At 42.2% G+C, this 20,576-nt stretch overlaps 1 protein-coding gene across 1 annotated transcript; it reads right to left on the bottom strand.

Annotated features, from left to right (window-relative positions):
* Positions 1-878: 878 nt before the first annotated feature.
* Positions 879-6,312, bottom strand: ENPP5 (ectonucleotide pyrophosphatase/phosphodiesterase family member 5). Its single transcript, XM_065886171.1, has 3 exons — positions 5,444-6,312; positions 3,802-3,978; positions 879-1,616 (listed from the first exon to the last, which is right to left on the bottom strand). Exons 1-3 carry the CDS (start codon positions 6,270-6,272, stop codon positions 1,189-1,191), a joined length of 1,434 nt encoding a protein of 477 aa, XP_065742243.1. The 5' UTR covers positions 6,273-6,312; the 3' UTR covers positions 879-1,188.
* Positions 6,313-20,576: the final 14,264 nt, after the last annotated feature.

Raw genomic sequence — 20,576 nt, forward strand, 5'->3', positions numbered from 1 at the left:
CCCTGCCTAATTTTTTTCCCCAAGTTTCTGTCTAATTTTTTTTCACCCAAGCTCCACACAGTTCTTTTCAAGGATTGCGTGGCCTACATTTTCCCTAATGTAGTTTGTGCTGTCTTGCAATTCTGGACCTTCACATGCTGAAATCTAAAAGATGCTTGTGCTCTGTCACTACAAATTACCAGAAAGAAAACATTGTTTTATCTAATCTGATTTTGTAATGTGATTAATAGTGATTTCGTTTTCAAGGAAGCAAATAATTACAGAGCAAGAGAAAATATTGCTGAGATGGTGCCTGATGCCTTCTAGTCAGACCAGTGCTAGACTCGAGAGAAAAGAAATGTATATTCATGGTGTCTTATTATTTTTTTTTCAAGCCTACAGAGTAGAGGTCTCATGGTGTCTTACTATTAAAATCAGAGTAAAATGACTAATCAGGAAACAGCAATAATGAATTTCACGATGGAAACAACATACCTGGAATGAATCCGTCAGTATTTGGATCTCTTTTTGGGGGGAAAAATTAAATGAAAACCCATGTCCATTGCAAAGAAATACGACAAGGAGTGCCCACAGATGCACCCTGCTGTTGGGAATGCACCTCTCCAAAATTCAGTGTTCAAAGGTCATCACATTTCATTTTCAACAGTTTTCACTTTCTTCATGCTCTCCCAATTTAAGAAGATAGATGGATTTCTACAGTATTCAGGAATTATTAGAAATTTCATTCCGTTTGAACAAGGAATAACAGGTATTCTGGGACATGGGTGCAAAAGTTGTCTTTTTCAACCGAGTTATCAGACGTAATTGTCAATAAAGTGCATTTCACATAAATGTACCCATTAGGAGAGTAATTTAAAGTGCAATATGTAAGGTACTTCAAATAGTGCAAAGTTGTTAAATATATACATTGTATGTGCCAAGTCCAAATAAAGCAGGATCTTACCTACCAGAAGCCAGAGAGGACAATGGAAACATACTTCCCCATCTTTCATCCTTTGCAGGTATGTGTATTTTGGTCCATGTGCATGAGTGTGTGTGTGTGTGTGTGTGTGTGTGTGTGTGTGTATGACTGCCTCTGCATATGTACGTAACTGCTTAATGGTCTGTGCAAATGTTTGAAGCTGGTTTCCTAGAGTTTGAAACCTTTAAACACTGACATAACTATGCAATCTCCACATCAAAGGAGCATTAGGCTTGTAATAATGGTTGAGATATTTCAGCCTGAAAATCTGGTAAGGCAGGTATTTGACTGCGAATTAAATGTTTAATGAAAATTATTAAAAACACAATAACTATAATGCTACCGAGAGAGACCCCTATGAAATAAGCATATGGCTCCTCTTGTTCATTTTCTCTTGGTTTGACATTACCATGGAGGAGAGGAGGGCTCTGTGTATAAGGACTTGCTCTTGGAGTTGGTGAACTGAGCAGATCCTGGACGTTCCTGAGTGATCCGTTGTGTGGCACCGCAGTGATATTGAGGAGGTGGCAGAGCAGGGGGTACAGATCTGTAGAGTTCATGGCCTCTTTTGTGAAGTTCTTTCGGAAGGCAGGACCGTGGGCTAAAAACATGGGATGCATTTCTGCTAATGCATTATCATAACCGTGGTTGCCTACTGTGAAGATAAAATGCATGAACAAGTTAGCCAACCATGTGGTATTAAAATAGAAATAATTGTATCATCAAATTGTGAACTTAAATGCAAATTTTATCTAATTTGACTTTTTTTTTTTTTTCCTTTGCGGAACGCGGGCCTCTCACTGTTGTGGCCTCTCCCGTTGCGGAGCACAGGCTCCGGACGCGCAGGCGCAGCAGCCATGGCTCACGGGCCCAGCCGCTCCGTGGCATGTGGGATCTTCCCGGACCGGGGCACGAACCCGTGTCCCCCGCATCGGCAGGCAGACTCCCAACCACTGCGCCACCAGGGAAGCCCTTCTAATTTGACTTTTAAATAAAAGGATCTTTTACAAATAATCTCTGCTGTTGTCAACACCACAATTCACTTCAGGAAACGAAAAGTCAGATGATCACAAATCTTTCTCTCCAGGCAACACCACCTTCACCAGCACAGGAAGAAGGGGAAAGAGCAAAGCTGAGGCAAGTCAGGGGAACATGAAAGTGATATTTTTTTCGTGGCAGGTAAACTAATATTCAACACATACTTGTGAGGTACCTACTACGTTCCAGCTTGTTCTAAAGATAAAGGGATAAAGGTGCTCTTAGTCATGAAGCCAATAAATTCATAATTACCAAAGGAGGAAAATAAGAAAGGAAAACAAAAGACACCACAAAAATCAAACTTCTAGCTACAGTTACGATCTGCTATCAAAAAAGTCAAGACTTGTGGGTAAAATCTTGACTTTGGTGGTTCAGATCAGGATCCAACTTAGCACTGTGTGCTTTCGTGTGGCTACAAAGTAAAAACTTGAGGAGTCTCCTGACTTATCAAGTCAGAAGATGATACAAAATTAAAGGATGAAAACTCCTGCATAATAAAAGCTGCCTTTTATTTTTATTATTTTTTTGAATTTTATTTTTTTATACAGCAGGTTATTAGGTATCCATTTTATACATATTAGTGTATATATGTCAATCCCAATCTCCCAATTCATCCCACCGCCGCCCCCCCCCCCCGCCCACTACTTTTCCCCCCTTGGTGTCCATATGTTTGTTCTCTACATCTGTGTCTCTACTTTTGCCAAAAGCTGCCTTTTAAGGGCATGTACGTCTAGCATAATATCAGGGTGCTACTGCTGATGAGACGGCAACCAAAGAAAACTGAAAGGCTTTATTTTTAAAGGTGGTGAGACGGACTAGCAAATTAGCACCTACTGGGCTTCCCTGGTGGCGCAGTGGTTGGGAGTCTGCCTGCCGATGCAGGGGACACGGGTTCGTGCCCCGGTCTGGGAAGATCCCACATGCCGCGGAGCGGCTGGGCCCGTGAGCCATGGCCTCTGAGCCTGCGCGTCCGGAGCCTGTGCTCCGCAACGGGAGAGGCCACAACGGTGAGAGGCCTGCGTACCGCAAAAAAAAAAAAAAAGGATAGCAGGGGGACCTCCATGGTGGTCCAGTGGTTAAGACTCTGCGCTTCCAGTGCAGGGGGCGTGGGTTCGATCCCTGGGTGGGGAGCTAAGATCCCACAAGCTGCATGGTGTGGCCAAAAATAAATTTAAAAAAAAAGGATAGCAGGAAGCTCTTTATTTTGCATGCTTTAATTTTAAATAGGATTTACATTATATTCTAAATTTATTCAATGGAAATATCTCCAAAATTATACCACTAGATACTCATTAGGAAAATATATCTTGATATATTTTTGTCCATGCCAATATGCACTTATTTTTAGAAATGTTTCCAAGGTGTAAAGCAAAGCTGGCCTATATTTGGTAGAGCCAGAAGTGCAAAAGAAACTAGAAAGCTAGCAACTGAAAAATAGAGATTAAACTCTTTTGAAATCAGAGTATAAAACAGATGCAGAAAATGATTCAATTTATCAAATTCAGTTAGGTCTTCCTCTGGAACATAATGGTTATAATAAGCAGTACAGGGCACTGTGCTTTTCTTTGGTCTGAAGGCTTCAAGAGAAGTAAATGTTCCACTTTTAGGAGGTTACCTCATTTTAAAGCCCCAATAAATCTTTATTGGGATCTTTATTGGATCTTTATTTAGCTATTAATGTGTGACACTAGCTAGTTGTTCAATCGATAAACAGACTTGAATACGGCAGAAACAACTCCCACTTAGCCTCCACTTTAGCAGACAACGATGCAGAATGGGGAGAAATACTATAACATACTCACACAGAAAGTCATCTGACTTATTCCGTAAAATATACCACCCTTCGTCAGCCACTGCGAGAATTGGCTGAATTCGACTGTTGTATTTGTAATGCCATCTATCTGGAATCTCTTCTTTTTTGTAAACAGTCAGATTAGGATGAGCATGAGCTAGTGCTTCATAGACTTCATCAAATCTGCCTAAAAGAGAAGGATGAGGAGAGGCAGTCAGAACAAGACACTCACTGCTACAGCCGAAGAAACAGCCATGGCAACACAGGTCAGTCAACGCAGACATCCTACTGCCGTAGACAGCCAGCAAGTTCAAGGTAATGAAGCCTCACCAGACACTTTAGAACTCCCATCCCCTTTGAGGAAATCATCTTGTGGGCGAAACTGAGAAATAATCTTCTCTGAAAGTAAATTCACCTTAAGAGAAGACATTTTATAGAACCAGAAATCTCTAATCCCTAAAGATTAAACACACACACACACACACACACACACACACACAGGTACTAAGTGGTGGCACAAAGTAAAATGTCAAGGGCACTGAAACATCAAAACAAAACCAAAGAGCTAAGTTCTCGTAGTTCTGAGTACAGAAATAGAGAATCTCAAGACGAGAAAATTCGTAAAGTGGAAAATTCTTTGAAACCCTGGAGGCGTTGCAGAAGTACTCCCTGTAACTTCAAACGCAGTAAACCTGGGCAATATCTTTCATCCTTTTCTTGCTTTTCAAATCCATTTGTTGGGGCTTCCTCCCTGCCAACAAGGGAACACCATACCAATTTGATCAGGGGAACTGAAGGGTTAATGCAATTTTCTTAACCACAGAAGATTGCTGTTTTGTATTGAATTGGTAGAAACGTCTGTGTGCCGCTGCACGTGCCTATTTTAACATTCACTGTTTCCCACTGATCCTCTTAATTCCCCTGCGAGGGATCTAACTCTCATTTGCGAGCTCTTCAGCTTTTCAAGATCTGTTTTCTCATTGGATACCTAGACTAACCCCAGGAGGTGGTAAAACAGACGTCAGGAGTTGCAAGTCTGAGTCTTGCTCTGCACTTAGCTTTTGACCTGGGGATGTTAAACCTTTTGAGCTTGTTCACCTATCTTTAAAACAGAAATAACGAGAGACAGAGCTGGTATGAGGCTTCCAGGAGAGGTTTGTAAAAAGTTTGAGGTACTGTTACTACTTCCCCTGTTTGCAGATAAGAAAACGAAATCTCCGGACGACTGAAACTCTCTCCTTCCTAGACCCCCCTGCTTCCCTGTTAAGCAGGTTCTAACTAAGGACCCACTGAAGGCTTTAGGGCTTCCATAAAATCACTTAACTGCAGGCACATTTTGTATATATCTTCCCATCTCAATTTCTCTGAGAATGGAGGCTGTAGCTTTCACCATATCCAATGACTCCAAAATGGTTAAATGTGACTACCATAAATACGTAGAGAGAGTATCAGTTTTAATATTCTAGGAAAAAGTGAAAAATCAGACTCTGAGAAAAGAGAGTTTGTCTTTTCAGAGACTAAGGATTAAATCCCAGAATATTACCATGACAAAGGCAAGCACACCTGAAAGACACAGAAACAAAAATCCCCCACTCAATCGCACTGGGCACACGCAGACCAGGCCCCAGGCCACCAGTCAGTTCAGACTTAACCTTCTTTGGGCAAGATGGCTGCCACCGGCGACTGGTCAATCAGGGTATAGTGGTCTTTATCCAGATACTGGTCAAGCTCTATGATCCTCTCCTCAGAACACTGCGTCATTCCGTGATCACTTGTGATGATTAGGTTCAGAATGTTCCACAACTTTGCCTTTTTCAGCATTCGTATGAGATACCCTAACCTCTGGTCAATATCTGAAATGACAGGCCCCATGAGTGGGCTGTCTGGTCCCAAAAGGTGGCCCATGTCATCAGGTTCTTCCCAATAGAGAAGACCAAGATTGATGGGCTCTTTCGATGTAAACCATTCAATAATTTTGGCAACTCTCTCTTCAAATGAAACGGACTCATTGTAAGGCATATAGTAAGTAGGAAAGCTTTTATGTATTTTGACATCTGTTCCGGGCCACATGGCTGCACCACTCGTATGTCCTGCCCTCTGATTTGTGATCCATATCGGCGTCGCTTCTTCCCAAAACTCAGAATCATAAATGTTCATATTATCCAAGGAGAAAGATTTGTTCAGAACAGGATCAAACATGTCATTTGCCACAATGCCATGATTCTCGGCAAAGAGGCCAGTTACCAAAGTATAATGGTTAGGGTAGGTCTTTGTAATAAAAATATTAGTAACTTGCTTCACGTGGACACCATATTCTTTAACATGATGAAAATGGGGTGTTGGAACTCTGTATAAGTAATCCCAACGGAATCCATCAAATGAAACTAGTAGAACCTTTGGCTGGTCTGGTTGGAGAGAAAATGTAATTGAAAGTGTCAATGCAGCAAGTATGAAGGACACCCAGAGAAGTTTTGAAGTCATTTTCAAAGTACTTGATCAGTCCAGTGTAAGACAATCTGTTTAAGAGACATATAGAAGTTAATGGCAATAATTCTGTTTTGTATACTTCACCCAGAATGGAGAGGGATGGTGCTTAGTAATCCCTGTTACATCATAAATCACAATGCTGCAGAGCTTCATCTTAAAACAAGAGACCTGGGGCTCCCTGTGTAAATAAAGCTAAAAATTATATCTGCATTTTAGAAACTGTTTTAGTTTCCAAGAATTTACTGAAACATCCCTCAAAGAAATTATATAAATAAGCTCCTCAAATATCATTTTAAAAGATGATATAATTTACATACAACTTTTCAGAAACATTTTCAGGTTGACTCAGACTTCTGACTCCTGGTCAGAAACATTTATATAGTCAAATACCTGTGGACATATTTATCATTATGGTTAGATGGGCTATAGGGACCTAGCAACAAGCAACTTTGCACTAGCAAATTTAAAAATAATACTTTTTAAAAGTACACGTGTACACCTCTGTTTTTCAAAGGCAAGGCCTTGTGTCTGGTCCATCATGGTAAGAGATGTGAGAGATGTCATGAGAGAGAGGAGAAAATAGATGAACTTGGTATCCTGAAGTGACAAAATTTGTGACATTCAAATATATTTGTGAAATGTAATTTGCATTCATGTATTAACAATCAAAGCATAGCCTTCTTTAAACAAAACAATTAGATTATGAACTAAGTATAAACTGAAACATAATTCTAAAACCTGATGTTGACCTTCCTAATATTAAAATTCATCAACATTTAATCTTATCCGTGATGTGTGTAGAAAAGGCACTTCCCAGGATTAAATTATCTCTTGGGATCAAGGTTGTTGTTATTGTCGTTGGTAATCCGCCTATATTTCTAAAAAGCTTTTATTCTATTCAAGAAAGCTAATAAGAGAAAATATGAAAAAACAATACATAGGTAAATTTGGTCAGTTCCCATTGGGTTTGCAAATCCAGTAAGGATCTTTTGTTCTCTCCCTCTGCTGTCCATTCTTGCATGAAGCTATTTATAAGCCCACCGAAACCTGGATCTAACCATATTTTGTGTCAAGAAATCTCTTGAGAGACTTCCCTGGTGGCGCAGTGGTTAAGAATCCGCCTGCCAACGCAGGGGACACGGGTTCGATCCCTGGTCCGGGAAGATCCCACTTGCCACAGAGCAGCTAAGCCCGTGCGCCACAACTACTGAAGCCCGCATGCCTACAGCCCGTGCTCCGCCACAGGAGAAGCCACTGCAATGAGAAGCCTGTGCACAGCAACAAAGAGTAGCCCCCGCTCGCCGCAACTCCAGAAAGCCCACGCACAGCAACAAAGACTCAACGCAGCCCCCAAAATAAATAAATAGATAAATAAATAAATTGATATTAAAAAAAGCAATCAAATTCAGCTTTTGACATCTTCCTAATTTGAATATGCTGAAGACATATTTAAACCTCAAAATTAGACCCTGTCTTGCCTTGCTGTAAGTGCAGGTAAATAAAAACTGCTTGGCATGCTTGCTTTGCTGTCAGGGGCAAGAATTGTTTTGTTTTTTAATTGATTTCAGCATACTTACAACTGAAATTGTTGCTTAAACTGAAATTGTTTTAGGTATTGGTCTCCAGACAATGGTTCAAAAATTAAATTTAAAAACTATTTCTCAAACAGCAATAAACTTTCCAAACCTGGAAGGAACGTGAATAAGCAGTTCCCACAAGGAACTGCAAATATACTTATTAACATTTCTGGCTAAGAACGGTGATCCTTTCCTCTCTCTCTCTCCTTCACCTTCCTAACACAAGGGAGGATACCATGAACCAAATGCAATTTAAGGCTAAAAAAGAATCAACTATATGAAACATCTGATTTTCCTCTATTTTAATAAATTAATTCAGCAACTGTGGTAAGCAGGAAAGAACTGCTTTCCTGGGACAAATGAAAATAAACAAAGGCTAAGTGTTGCCTCAAGCTTAGGAATGTTTGGTAAGACAACATCATCACATCGATGACATAAAGCAACAAACTGGGAAGTGGGGGTAGGGATGAAAGGAGATCTGATTTCTTCTCCACACACAAAATGCTGCACTGCGCGGTGGAATCCCGAGTTCTGGGCCCAGATTTCACCGAGCTGCATTCCAGTTCCTCCTCCCCGCCAACCCTTCCCCCACAGACAGCCTTGGAAATCTGGAGGGACGGGGCGCCAAGAAACGAGAGGAAGGACACTGAAGGAGGAGTAGGTGTGTGTAGAGCGAATATACATCAAGAGGAGGGTGATGCATCGCCCCATCTTCTTCACCGGGATTCCATCCTAGCTCCTGGAAGGATCTCGAGGTAGGGTACGTTTCCAATTCGCAAACCTCCCGCCCACCAAGGCTGGCAGATGCCCTAACGTGCTCTGGGTATGTGTGCGGTGGAAATGGGTGGGAGGGTAGTTTGGGGAGCCCGCAGGAGGCGGGTGAGTCCCCGGCAGGCCAGCCTCCCACACTCCCGGACTCTTACCCTCGCGGCGATCCGCACAGTCCACATCTGCTTGGGGCAATGGGAGGGAGGGCCTGGAGGGGGCTCCCTCCCGCACACCGGGGGCAATAGCGGGGAGGCGGCGGCAGCAAGGGGCACCCCCCCGCCCCCGAACCTGCAGTCCCTCACCTTTAAGCCACCTCAGCGAAGAGCACCTGATCAGCACCGCAGGCCCGACGCAGGCCCCGCCTCTTGGCTCCCATTGGCTACAGTGGGACGGTTCCTGCTGGGGTTGCGGAGCAAAAGCCGGGCTCCTGGGATCGTTGTCCCGCCTGTCAATCAGCGCGAGCGGGGCGGGCGCTGTGGGGTTCGGAGGGTGGATAGGGCGGGAGCCGGGCGAGCTCGGGGAGGCGTGGACCCGGCCGGGAGGCCCGAGGGCGGGGAGGCGAAGGCACCGGGCGCTCGCTAAGGTCTTCTCTGCCGGGTCACGAAACCTTTATGCGCTGTGCCTGTTCTAGACGGGCAGTTGTGCCTGTAGTCAGTGATGCAGAGAGATCATAGTGCGCTATCCCATTTTTTTGTTTTGTTTTCTTACCACAAATGGGTGGCACCATACCCTGGACTTTACTCCGAGGAACACCTGAGCATCCCAGGATGCCGATAGGTCGATGCAAAATCTAATTTAAAAGGAGTTAATTTAGTGAGCTCTGCAGCCCCAGTGTTTATTGTCCAGGTTTTGGCAATGTCAGGTCTCTGAGGGATCTGCAACAGTGTGGCACCTAAGAATGCACATATTACACCCAGCCGGTTTCCCAATCGGGCTAATTTACACAGGGTGAGAGACTGAACAACATGGGTGCATCCAGGGCCACACTCTGCTCCTAGCTTTGTTTCCAAATATGCAATAAAGCTATGAACTTAAGGTCTGATGCCTCTTTCAGGAAGTCTTCTTTGGCCTTGTTTCTTCTGCTCCCTTACCACAGTGGATTAATTTTTCAGGTGTTTTTGTAATCAGTGGTATTTTTAGGTCAGAGGGAGTGCAGGCATGTGCACAGTTTGCCAGTTTGGTCCCAACTATATTTATCATAAATTGTAGCAGTGATTTTGAGCTCCTCTGAATTTGTCCATCTACAGAATTCCCAGGCCTAATTCTGACCACCATGCAATGGGCAGTAATATCTGCTTGGTTGTCACAGCTTAAGCCGTTAAAATGGAGAGCAAAGCCAGTAGCTCTGGGTCCCCTCCAGGGCTCCCATCCCCTGTCTGGTATACGGGGACTGTAAGATGAATGACAGGCCCACTGATATTTAATTAAATGAGGCAAACATTTTGGTCCTTGTTTTTTCTCTTTCTCTCAACTTCTCATAGAGGGACAGTCCCTGCCCCAATGACTTCCTTCCAAATGCATCATACCATCCCCAGGGGTGTCTGGGCACTCTTCCATGGCCTTTTATTTGTGTTGACTTGAGTTTATGGTTTTCCACGTGTGGGATGGGGATTAAGAGGGAAGCCGGTGTCTCTGTTTACCCAGACCCAGTGACAATGAAGTTGTACAGGTTGTTCCAAGTCCCCAGAGCCCTGTCCTTTGAAATTGCCTCAACTTGGAATGGGATGGCCCGGGATTATGTCTTTGTCCCCCTAGAATAGGCCCCTCTATGTTCTCCCCAAACAGTCAGAGAACAGCATGTGCTGATTAGAGAGCAGAGTAGTGAAAACAGGCCTGTCTCGCTGAGCATTGTTGGACTCGGTTCAGATGACACTGCCTGACTCTGCAAACTTTTTGTGGAAGACACGATTGTATTCACGACCCACCCCTGTGAAACAGGCATGGTGCAGCTGTTAACCACAGTGCACACAGCACGGAAAACGATGCATGAGGGGGCCAGCGAGTGCCAGAGACACTGCCCAGATCCCCATATAATGACATCTAGTGTCAGCTGGCAGGCTTGTTATATAACTTATGTCTCTAATGGTAAAAGCAATCTGGCTTACACAGTACAGCTACAGGAATGATTGTAAAAACATGGAATTCCTGCTTCCACATCTGTATCAGCCCTTCTGTCCTCCCTGTTACCTCGATTTCTGTCCAAATGCAATCACTACTCAGCCAGTTATGGTCGCCTAAGCCACAACCTGTTGACTGTAGCTATTCCTTTGTTTTATATTATTGAATTAATATATGTAATCATTGAGCTAGTAATCTTTTTCTGAATAATGGTGTAACAGAAGAATCAACTTCTTTCATGGGTTTTGGGCTGGAGATGGGGGTCCCTCTGCCTGCCTAATAGGGGTTGGAGAGCTGAATTATTTTCTTCCTCAGGAGCTGGAAGAGGTTTGTGGTAAAACTGGAATAGGATCTTTTTTTTTTTTAACTAAATAGCCAAGACTGGCTCTGCCACAGATGTTTTGTTTTCAAAACTAGTCTATACCATGTGGTAGGGAAAATGAGCAAATTATTTCACAGTTTTAAAAATCTTTAAGGTTGTAATATATTCCACCACAACAGCTAAAATAAACAAAGTCTATCTCTTAATCCTTTATAGAACATTCTGCAAAATATGGGTCTCACATATCGAACATCCATAGATTAGGAACCATCAGGATTCTCGTTCTGGACAGAACTTAATTCTCTTTTTTTTTTTTGATTGATGTATAGTTGACTGACAATGTTCCAGGTGTACAGCAGTGATTCAGTCACATATATATATATATGTATAAATAAATGTATATATAAATATCCCTTTTCAGATTCTTGTCCATTATAGGTTATTACCAGATATTGAATGCAGTTCCTTGTGCTATACAGTAGGTCCTTGTTGTTTATCTATTTTATATATAATAATGTGTATCTGTTAATCCCAAATTCCTAATTTATCCCTTCCCCTCCCCCACCCCCCAGGACTGACCTTAATTCTTGATAAATAGTAGGTCTCCACTAATTTGGACTCATTAGCAGAAGTTCAACCCAATGAGTGAAAAGTTAAATTACAGATTATTCAAAGATTTAGTCCAAGTAATTATATGCCTATTAGTAATTTAGGCTGCTAATGATATATTTGTACTAATTAGAACTATATTTTCACACAATTAGTATGTTTTATTCTCAGAAAGCTTTATGTCAGTCGAATATAACTGTGTAAACTTCTTTGCATTACTGGATTTTGCAAATTGTATTCATAGTATATTATTTTCCTAGGGCTACTGGAACAAAGCACCACAAACTGGGTGGCTTAGGTCAACAGAAATTTATTCTTTTACAGCTTTGGAGGCTTGAAGTCTGAAATCAAGATGTCGGCAGGGCCACCCTCCCTCCAGAGGCTCTAAGGAAGAACCCTGCCTTGTCTCTTCCGGCTTCCAGTGGCTCTGGCATTCCTGGGCCTGTTGCAGCTCCAATCACTGCCCCCACTGTCACATGATGTTCTCCTCTGTATGTCTCTGTGTCTCCACATGGCCTTGTATGAGGACACCAGCCATTGGAATAAGGCCCTCTTTAATCTAGTAAGACTTCATCTAAATTTAACTAGTTACAGCTGCAAAGATCCTATTTGCAAATAAGGTCATATTCTGAGGTTCCAGGAGAATGTGAATTTGGTGGGTTGAATGCTGCTATTGAACCCAGTATATGTAGCTAGCAGAATGTTTAATTTTATGGCTCGTCCTAGATCCAAAGTCCATGAATTATGATTAAAATAGCTCAAATCAAGGAAACTGACAACATCTACTGCAGAGCAACTGCAACTATGATATATTGCTGGTGGGAACGGTACAGCCATTCTGGAAAAGTTTCATATAAAGTTAACTGTGCACTTATATAACCGAGGAGTCCCACTCCAAGAGAAATTAAGATATCCACTCAAAAAGTTATAAGCAAAGTTTAATAGCTTTATTCATTATTAAAAGCTAGAAACAGCCCAAAGGTCCTCAACAGTGCATAGATACACAAAATTCTGGTATATCCATAAATGGAAGACTATTCATCAATAAGAAGGAATGAAGTACTGATACATGCAACAACCTGGATGAGTCTCAAAAACGTTTTGCTAAATGAAAGAATGCAGATACAAATGGCTATGTACTGTAGGACTCCATTTACATGACCTTCTAGAGAAGGCAAAACAATAGGGACAGAAATTAGATTGGTGTTTTCCGAGGGCCGATCGCGAAGGGAGGGGATTGGCTACAAAGGGCCACAAGGGAACTTTCTGATGTGAGGGGCTTTTGATTGTGATGGTGGTTACATGACTGTCTAAGTTTGTCGAAATCCAGAGAACCATATACCTGAAAATATTGAATTTTACTCCATGTAAATTATACCTCAATAAACAAGAGCAACAAAAAATAAGCCCTGCTTTGTGGTCTTCCCCCACAAAGTTCATGAATTAGGCCTAGTGGAGATTGACTTTTAGTGGTCACGTTTCTGTGTGTAGCAGTGAGTCGATCAGCTCAGTCCGCAGCATATAAGAACTTGAACTTGCAAGTCTAGGGACTCCTTGGGGGCCCTGCTCTGCTGCTTTTTCATGTTCTTTCACTGTATGAAACGAAGTCTGGAAACCATACAGGAAAGAAAGGATTATTTTCTAGGCTAGAACTGAATGTCATTTGTTGAATCACCAGACCAGTTTAGGATGTGCTGATGTAGGCAGGGGTGACCGTTGTCTTCTGGTATCTGGTTTGAGGTCTATCTTGAAACAAGAAGTTCTCAGAAGAAGCCAAATACAAAGCTGCATGCGTGTTTGTGGTGTACGGGGTGAAAACATTTATTTTGAAAAGCATTGGCTTATCATGGGAATTGTAATTCGGCAAATTTACTCAGCGTGGGAGGGCCTAAACATATGGTCCCCCTTTCAGACCAAAAAGACACTCTAGGTATTTATATTTAAAATGCACATATAAACATCCTTTGCAACTATTATGTAGTTTGAGTGTGCCCTGGGTTCTTTTGTCAGTATTACAGTTTATGAATAGACAAAGCAGGTAGCAATTGCTTTTACGGCTTCATGCTTTCTTGGCATGGAAGAGTAGGGAAAACCATGGGAGTGTTCTCCCTGCCACGTTCCCCAATGGCTACAATTTTATAGTTGGAAAGTCATCTCTTTGTGTTAAGGCTTTTCTTGCAGGCGTGATGCCGATCTACCTCTGTTAGCCATTGGCTTGCACACGTGTGTGATAAGTCTGACTCACTCAGAGGAGCACAGTTTGTAGGACGGAAAGGCCCTTAGAGGAATGGGTCAGTAGGATGGGCGCTTTCTTTTGAAAGGCGAGTAAATAGACTGGTCACCCTTGTGCGCATGAATTAAAATTAGTATCTTTTTCTCCTGTTAATTTGTCTCATGTCAATTTTATTATCAGTCTGGCCGCACAACTCAAGAAACGTAGACGGGATAAGCTCCCCTCCACACAGCACCATGCCTTTTGTGCGCCCGTCTCTCTCTGTCACCTGACTGTCCTGTGATGCTCTTTATGTTGCCCTGTACTCTTTGAAGAACAATTTTGCCAACTCTCATGATTAAGGGCATCTCATGACATTTAATTTCCTCTGTGGGATCTTAGCATTATTGGGTAGAATAGCCAGTGATGTGTTTTGCATCCCACAGCTGGCCAGAGAAATTCCTATTTTTTTCATAAATGATGTTACGAGCCCTCTGGCCTTCTAGATCATGGCTGCGTGACTATATTGGGAGCGCTGTTTATACTCAGATCATGAATTATCTTCCTCGATATAAGAATGGGCAGAAAAAACAAGCAGGACCAACTTTATGTCAGGAGTCTCACATCTTCTATCCATCTGTTTGTAATTTAACGGAGGAATTCGAGGGGCCATACGTTAGACTTATTATCTGATGTTCATTGCATCAGAGTTAGAAAGGGAAGGGATCTGTCCCTGGAGAAAGAGAGGCACGAAGTCAGGAGGTAAGTAATGCTCACACATAAAAAGGGCTGAGTTAGCCAGTGCACTCACTGGCTCAATAAAGTGTAGGAAACCCCATGGGTATCATCTGGCAGGAGTGAATGAAGAGACTGGCAGCGATGACTGTGGGTACTTGAATTGAACATGATGTGGGGAAAGTGGACTGCTACTATATCTCCCCTGCTATATCTTGGACAGCTCGTGAGCAGGCATGGTCTAAAAAAAACTACAACTGCAGCGTAAACTCACCAAGGGGCCCTGGATAACCCCCCAGAGGGACCTGATTGTACTTCACTCACCTCATTCCATCCCCATTCCTCCACACGGTGGTATTTTAGGACCTGAAAACGTAATTTGCCGTGGAATTTGATAAAATCCTGCTGCAGAAACCTGTTCATTGATTTAGTCATGATACAAAGTCGGTATCAAGCACTTATTTAAGCTGTTTCCCTCTATTAATTTCTTTAGTTCTCACAATGGCCCAGTGAGGTGGGTACTATTATTATTCCTCATTTTATATATGAGGACCCTGGTCCAGAGAGATTAAACAATTTACCTAGTTCACATAGCTAGGTGCTGTCAGAGCTGAGATTTGACCCTAAGAAGTTTGGCTCTAAAGTATACACTCTTAATTCTATACTGTCTCCAATATATCCTAAGATCCTAATAGCACAATGATAATTAATTTTTTACACAAAGATAATTTGCAAAGTAGTTCATTGGCTTGCCTTTTAAGTCACTACTTTGGCATTTCCTTTACATCTATTTATAGTTAATTTTTTTTCTTTCTTTCTTGAAATGATCAGTTCTCAACTTAGCAATACCACGGGGATGAATGTAGGAATCTCATAGTCCCACTGGTACATATTTAACTTGGACTTATCACTTATGGCAAAAGATTAAATATGCCAAAGAGCAAGATACATTTTCTGTTGTCAAGCCATGCAATCTAGTAAAAGGAAAATCGAGAAAAAAGAACCAACCCCTTCTACAACATTTCCCCCCATTCTTGGACAAGCATGGTACTTCCAAAAAGCAATAATATTCACAGCTACAGATGAAACAGCTGAGGTGAGAAATCTAGTCTGGACACTTCTCTGTCTACTCTTTGCCTGGCTACCTCCCCTAAACTTTTAAAGACCAAGGTCATAAGTACCTTCCTCCAGGACACCCACCCTTTTGCAGCCCTGCCTGGTTATGTGCCCCCACGTACCCCAGAGGGCCCTGCGTTCCTCAGCCATTGCATTTGTAATTGTTGGTTAATGTTCCAGGTAGCTGAGACGGGGCCTGATGACTTGTGTGTTCCTGGTCACTGCAATAAAAGCTTACTGAATGAATGTATGAGTGAATGAGGAGGAGAAGAGTGTTGAGAGATCCAGAGGTAAGTTTGGGTTCTAAACTTTGATGTCTTCTGAGAACAAGGACTGGGCTTCAGCCACAGCACCAGACCAGACACATTAGTCTTGTTCAATGCTCTGAATTCACTGTCCTTTAACATTTGAGGATGAAACTGTTCCTCATGTTAAACAAGACTTGTATAAGAATGGTTTGCCACTTTTAGCCACCATGTATTCATAACAGCTTTTCTATCAACTCATTTTATTTTTAGTGGAAATATCTGGAGTGTTTTTCTAAGATACCAGATTAGCGTGTTCAACAGAATGAATAGAGCAAAGAACAACTTATGTTTAGTTGATAATGAATGAATAGTCCAGCTGATCCTGTGTAGGGTCCCTATGGGGAACTAGTGGGAGGGGAGATTAGAAAGACAGTTGTGGGAAGCCCTAAAGCCATCCAGGCTAAGTAGTTTGTACTCTGTCCTGTAGGGAAAGGGAAACCATAGAAGACTTTTAAGTTATGAAATAACAAAGATGCATATTTACTATCAGAGCGATTTTTAAAAGGAAGCTTAAATGAGTCTAATATTTGTTTGAAATATATCTTTAAGCCACTGGACTTTGGGTTTTATTGGTAATCACAGATTAGTTTACCCCAAGTAGTATCTCAGTGGCTGGAATGTTTTAGTAACAATAAATATGAATGCATGACTGACATCAGAAAATTAGTCACCACAAAAAATAAATCCAAGGAATAATATTACAAGTGTTTTTAGACCAAAAAGATAGACCAAATAGAAAATGTAAGCTCAGCTGGACAATCTGAAGATGACTAGATTAGTGAGCTATCAGGCCAGGAGAAAAAGGACGCAGTGGAGCAGGACTCAGCAAGCATTTTCTGTAAAAAACCAAAGAGCAAATAGTAAAGCTTTGAGAGCCATGTAAGATGTCTGCTGCATTTTTTTTCTGTTTGGGTTTTTCGGGAGTTTTTTGTTTTGTTTTTTTGCAATTTTTTCAAAATGTAAAAATATTCTAAGACTGTAGAAAAACAGGCTGCGTGCTGGATTTGATTGCAACCTCTGTTCTAGGGATTTGGGCCACTAATAAAATTATTCCTGACCTCCCTTTTTTTTTTTTTTTTTTTGCGGTACGCGGGCTTCTCTCTGACGGGGGCACGAACCCGTGTCCCCTGCATCGGCAGACGGACTCTCAACCACTGCGCCACCAGGGAAGCCCCCTCCCTTTTTTTAAACATAATTATCCGTGTTCTTTTATTTTAACGGGTCACAGAAAATTTAAATTTTGATATTAACCATGTAGTTTTACTGAGACCCAACACTAGTAACCTTATGAAAACCCAATAACCTCGGGGACAGAATCTCAAATAGGAAACAAGGAAGCAAGAGAAATGTCAGTCTTTTTAAGGTCTTTGTAAAGAAGGGGGAGAAGGAGACGGAGAAGGCAGGAAAAAGAAAAAGCAGCAGCAGAAACAAAAAACAAATGAGCCCAGGACTACTTACTAAGAGCCCCTGAGTGTTTATTTATAAAGGAAAACAAGGAATTATTCTCTCAGGTTGAAGTTTGCCCTGGCAACATATATCCTTGTTCTTCTCATCCTGCCAAGCAGTCCCATTTTTAGACTCATGGAACATATTTGCACAGGAAGCTGTTTTATGATGAGATATTTTAAACTCTATTTTGTAAAATCAGCTCTGATTGAAGGTGAATCACAAAAGTCTATAAATCTGCCTCAATAACCAATTCCAATTCCACAACTTATTTCATAAGAAGAGTAGATAGAAAAAGCAATCTAGTCCCTGTCAGAGCCTTTTTTTATAAGGAACTGGGTTCATCGATGTCAAATTTTTGGAAGGTGCTATAGGCGAGAGAGCAAGTATTTTTGCTAATGACCTTGATGCCCTGTCTTGGATTGGCTGTCTAAGGAAAGTAAACAAACAACTTGATGTGCCGCATTTCAAATGTATTGTGGAGCTGGTCTCTTCTCCTCATCCTATTGTGAGTACCCTAAATACAATTTCTGAATTTGGTTGACCTTTCAGGTGGTGTTGATGCTTTGAAAAATGTTTCTCTGGTCTTAGGACTGAAACAAACAAGAAATGATACAGTGAAATGATCCGGAAGGAGGCTGAAAACCATCTCTGAGGAAGAGGGGTGACAGTGTCCCTGAGTGAATTCAAATTTCACGGCCACCACTGGATTCTTACCTAGGTTCAGAAAGTTTTTAGAAGACTCAGATGAAATCTCTGAAAGCATACAGCCTGAAGGACAGACCTTTGATAGTCACAAGGAATATGGAAGAAAAAAGTGGGCGAGACATATTCAGAGAAAAAAAAGAATCATTCTGTTTCAGATATGCTCCATTCTGAACTCACTTGCCATAGGTGCTGTTGATTCTAATCCTTTTCTTTTACGAATGGCTCACATGCAGGTGCTTGTATAAATACACCACTGGTCCAGCTGACCTTTTGCTCTGCTAAGAGAGAAATCATAAAGAAATCCAAGAATCTGACTGCACAGCTATCCTTCAACTATCCAAGCACAGACTATTATTCTAAAATGCCCTTGAACAGTAAGAAGCTATAAAGCCTTATCATGATAATTCTTAAGAAAAATCGCAGAGGAATGTTTTAGAGGTGTTGGGGATATGAGTCCTGAACAGAAAGGGAAAATGGAGAGTAAATATAAAATAATAAGAGCAGAAGTTGCAGAAGAGATGCTAGTAATGGTCCCCCAGCTCTGCATCCTCCCTGCCCCCTTTGCCCTTTCTCCAGCGGCATCCCAGGATGCTCCATGTTTGTACATTGCACATCTTATATGTGAGTTTTAAATCATGCTCGACTAACAGAGCCAAGTAAACCAGGCTGAGACTTGGCTAAAGATAATAGAGGCCAAAGGAAAGACTCACTAGAACTCCACAGGACTGAGGGTGATCTGTCTGGAAGCTATATAAGGCACAGAAAGAGGTCGTTACTCCTGATTTTGGGGAAAATATCCGTTAGGATTTGGACATTGGAATTTATGTAAGTATAAATGTCGTACTTAGTATGTTCCAGCTATTTACCCATAACTCAATAAGTGGACTTCCCTGGTGGCGCAGTGGTTAAGAATCTGCCTGCCAATGCAGGGGACACGGGTTCGAGCCCTGGTCCAGGACGGTCCCACATGCTGTGGAGCAACTAAGCCCGTGCGCCACAACTACTGACCCTGCGCTCTAGAGCCCGCGAGCCACAGCTACTGAGCCCACGTGCCACAACTACTGAAGCCTGTGCACCTAGAGCCCGTGCTCCGCAACAAGAGAAGCCACTGCAATGAGAAGCCCGCGCACCACAACGAAGAGTAGCCCCCGCTCACCGCAACTAGAGAAAGCCGGCGCGCAGCAATGAAGACCCAGCACAGCCAAAAAATAAAGAAATAAATAAATTGAAAAAAAAAAACCCAATAAGTTTTCTTAATTTCTCCATTTACAAATGAGTTAAGTGAAGCACAGAAAGGTTCAGTAACTTGCCCTAAGTCACACAGCTGGTAAGTGACAGAGCCAGAATTTAAACTGTCATGTCTCACCTGGAACCTCAGAGTTGGGATAAAGATTATTTTAAGCCGAAGATATTTGAAATTCAATAGATGCAGAAACAAGTCTTCTCAGAGCTGCCTTTATCTGACCAAAAGCAGAGACTTCTGAGAAATTAGGGCTGCCATAAATTCCCTCTAAGGGGCAACTTCTACTCTCAAAAGTAAACCTACCATAGATCCCTCTTTGGGGTAGATCTGTGGTCCTGAAGAAGACAAAAGACCACTGATACCTGTGCAGACAAACATTATCACAAACTTTATCTCCTATTTTTCTAAAAACCCATTTGTCTTCCTAAAGATGCCTATTTGTTCTTTCCCTAGAAGCCTTTCTCCCCCTCCCTTTCCTCTGCTAAGTTAGGTGTACATATAAGCCTTTCACTGTAACCATGTAACGCAGCAACTACTTCATTTCTAGACCCCTGTGTGCAATATGAATCACCCTTTTCCTCCTGTTGACCTTTTGTCAGCTTAATTGGCAGTCTCCTGTTATTGAAACTAAGAGAGAAGGGAAACAAGACTTCCTTCCCTTACAAAACCCAGGCATTTCGGCTGTAGAATCCACGCTCTAAATCAGGGTTTCTCAACCCCAGCACAATTGACATTTGGACTGGACAGTTCTTTGCTGGGGGCCATCCTGTGCGTTGTAGGTTAACAGCACCCCTGGCCTCTACCCACTAGAGGCCAGTAGCTTTCACTGCTCCCCCGACCCCGCCACTGCCCCAGTTGTGACAACCAAAGATGTCTCCAGACATTGCTAAATGTGCCCCCGGTTGAGAAGCTCTGCTCATTATTCTGCCTCTCCCTGCTCTGGTGTCGCATTTTCTGGGAAGGCTTTCCTTTTTTTTTTGCCATGCTGCATGGCTTGCAGGATCTCAATTCCCCAATAACCGGACCACGGATTGAACCCGGGCCATGACAGTGAAAGCCCGGAATCCTAACATTAGACCATCAGGGAACTGGGAAGCCTTTCCTGATTCTCTTCTGTCAAGGCTGATATTTATTGA

The sequence above is a fragment of the Phocoena phocoena genome, chromosome 10 (genome assembly GCF_963924675.1).
Source record: "Phocoena phocoena chromosome 10, mPhoPho1.1, whole genome shotgun sequence".
Classification (NCBI taxonomy): Eukaryota; Metazoa; Chordata; class Mammalia; order Artiodactyla; family Phocoenidae; genus Phocoena; species Phocoena phocoena.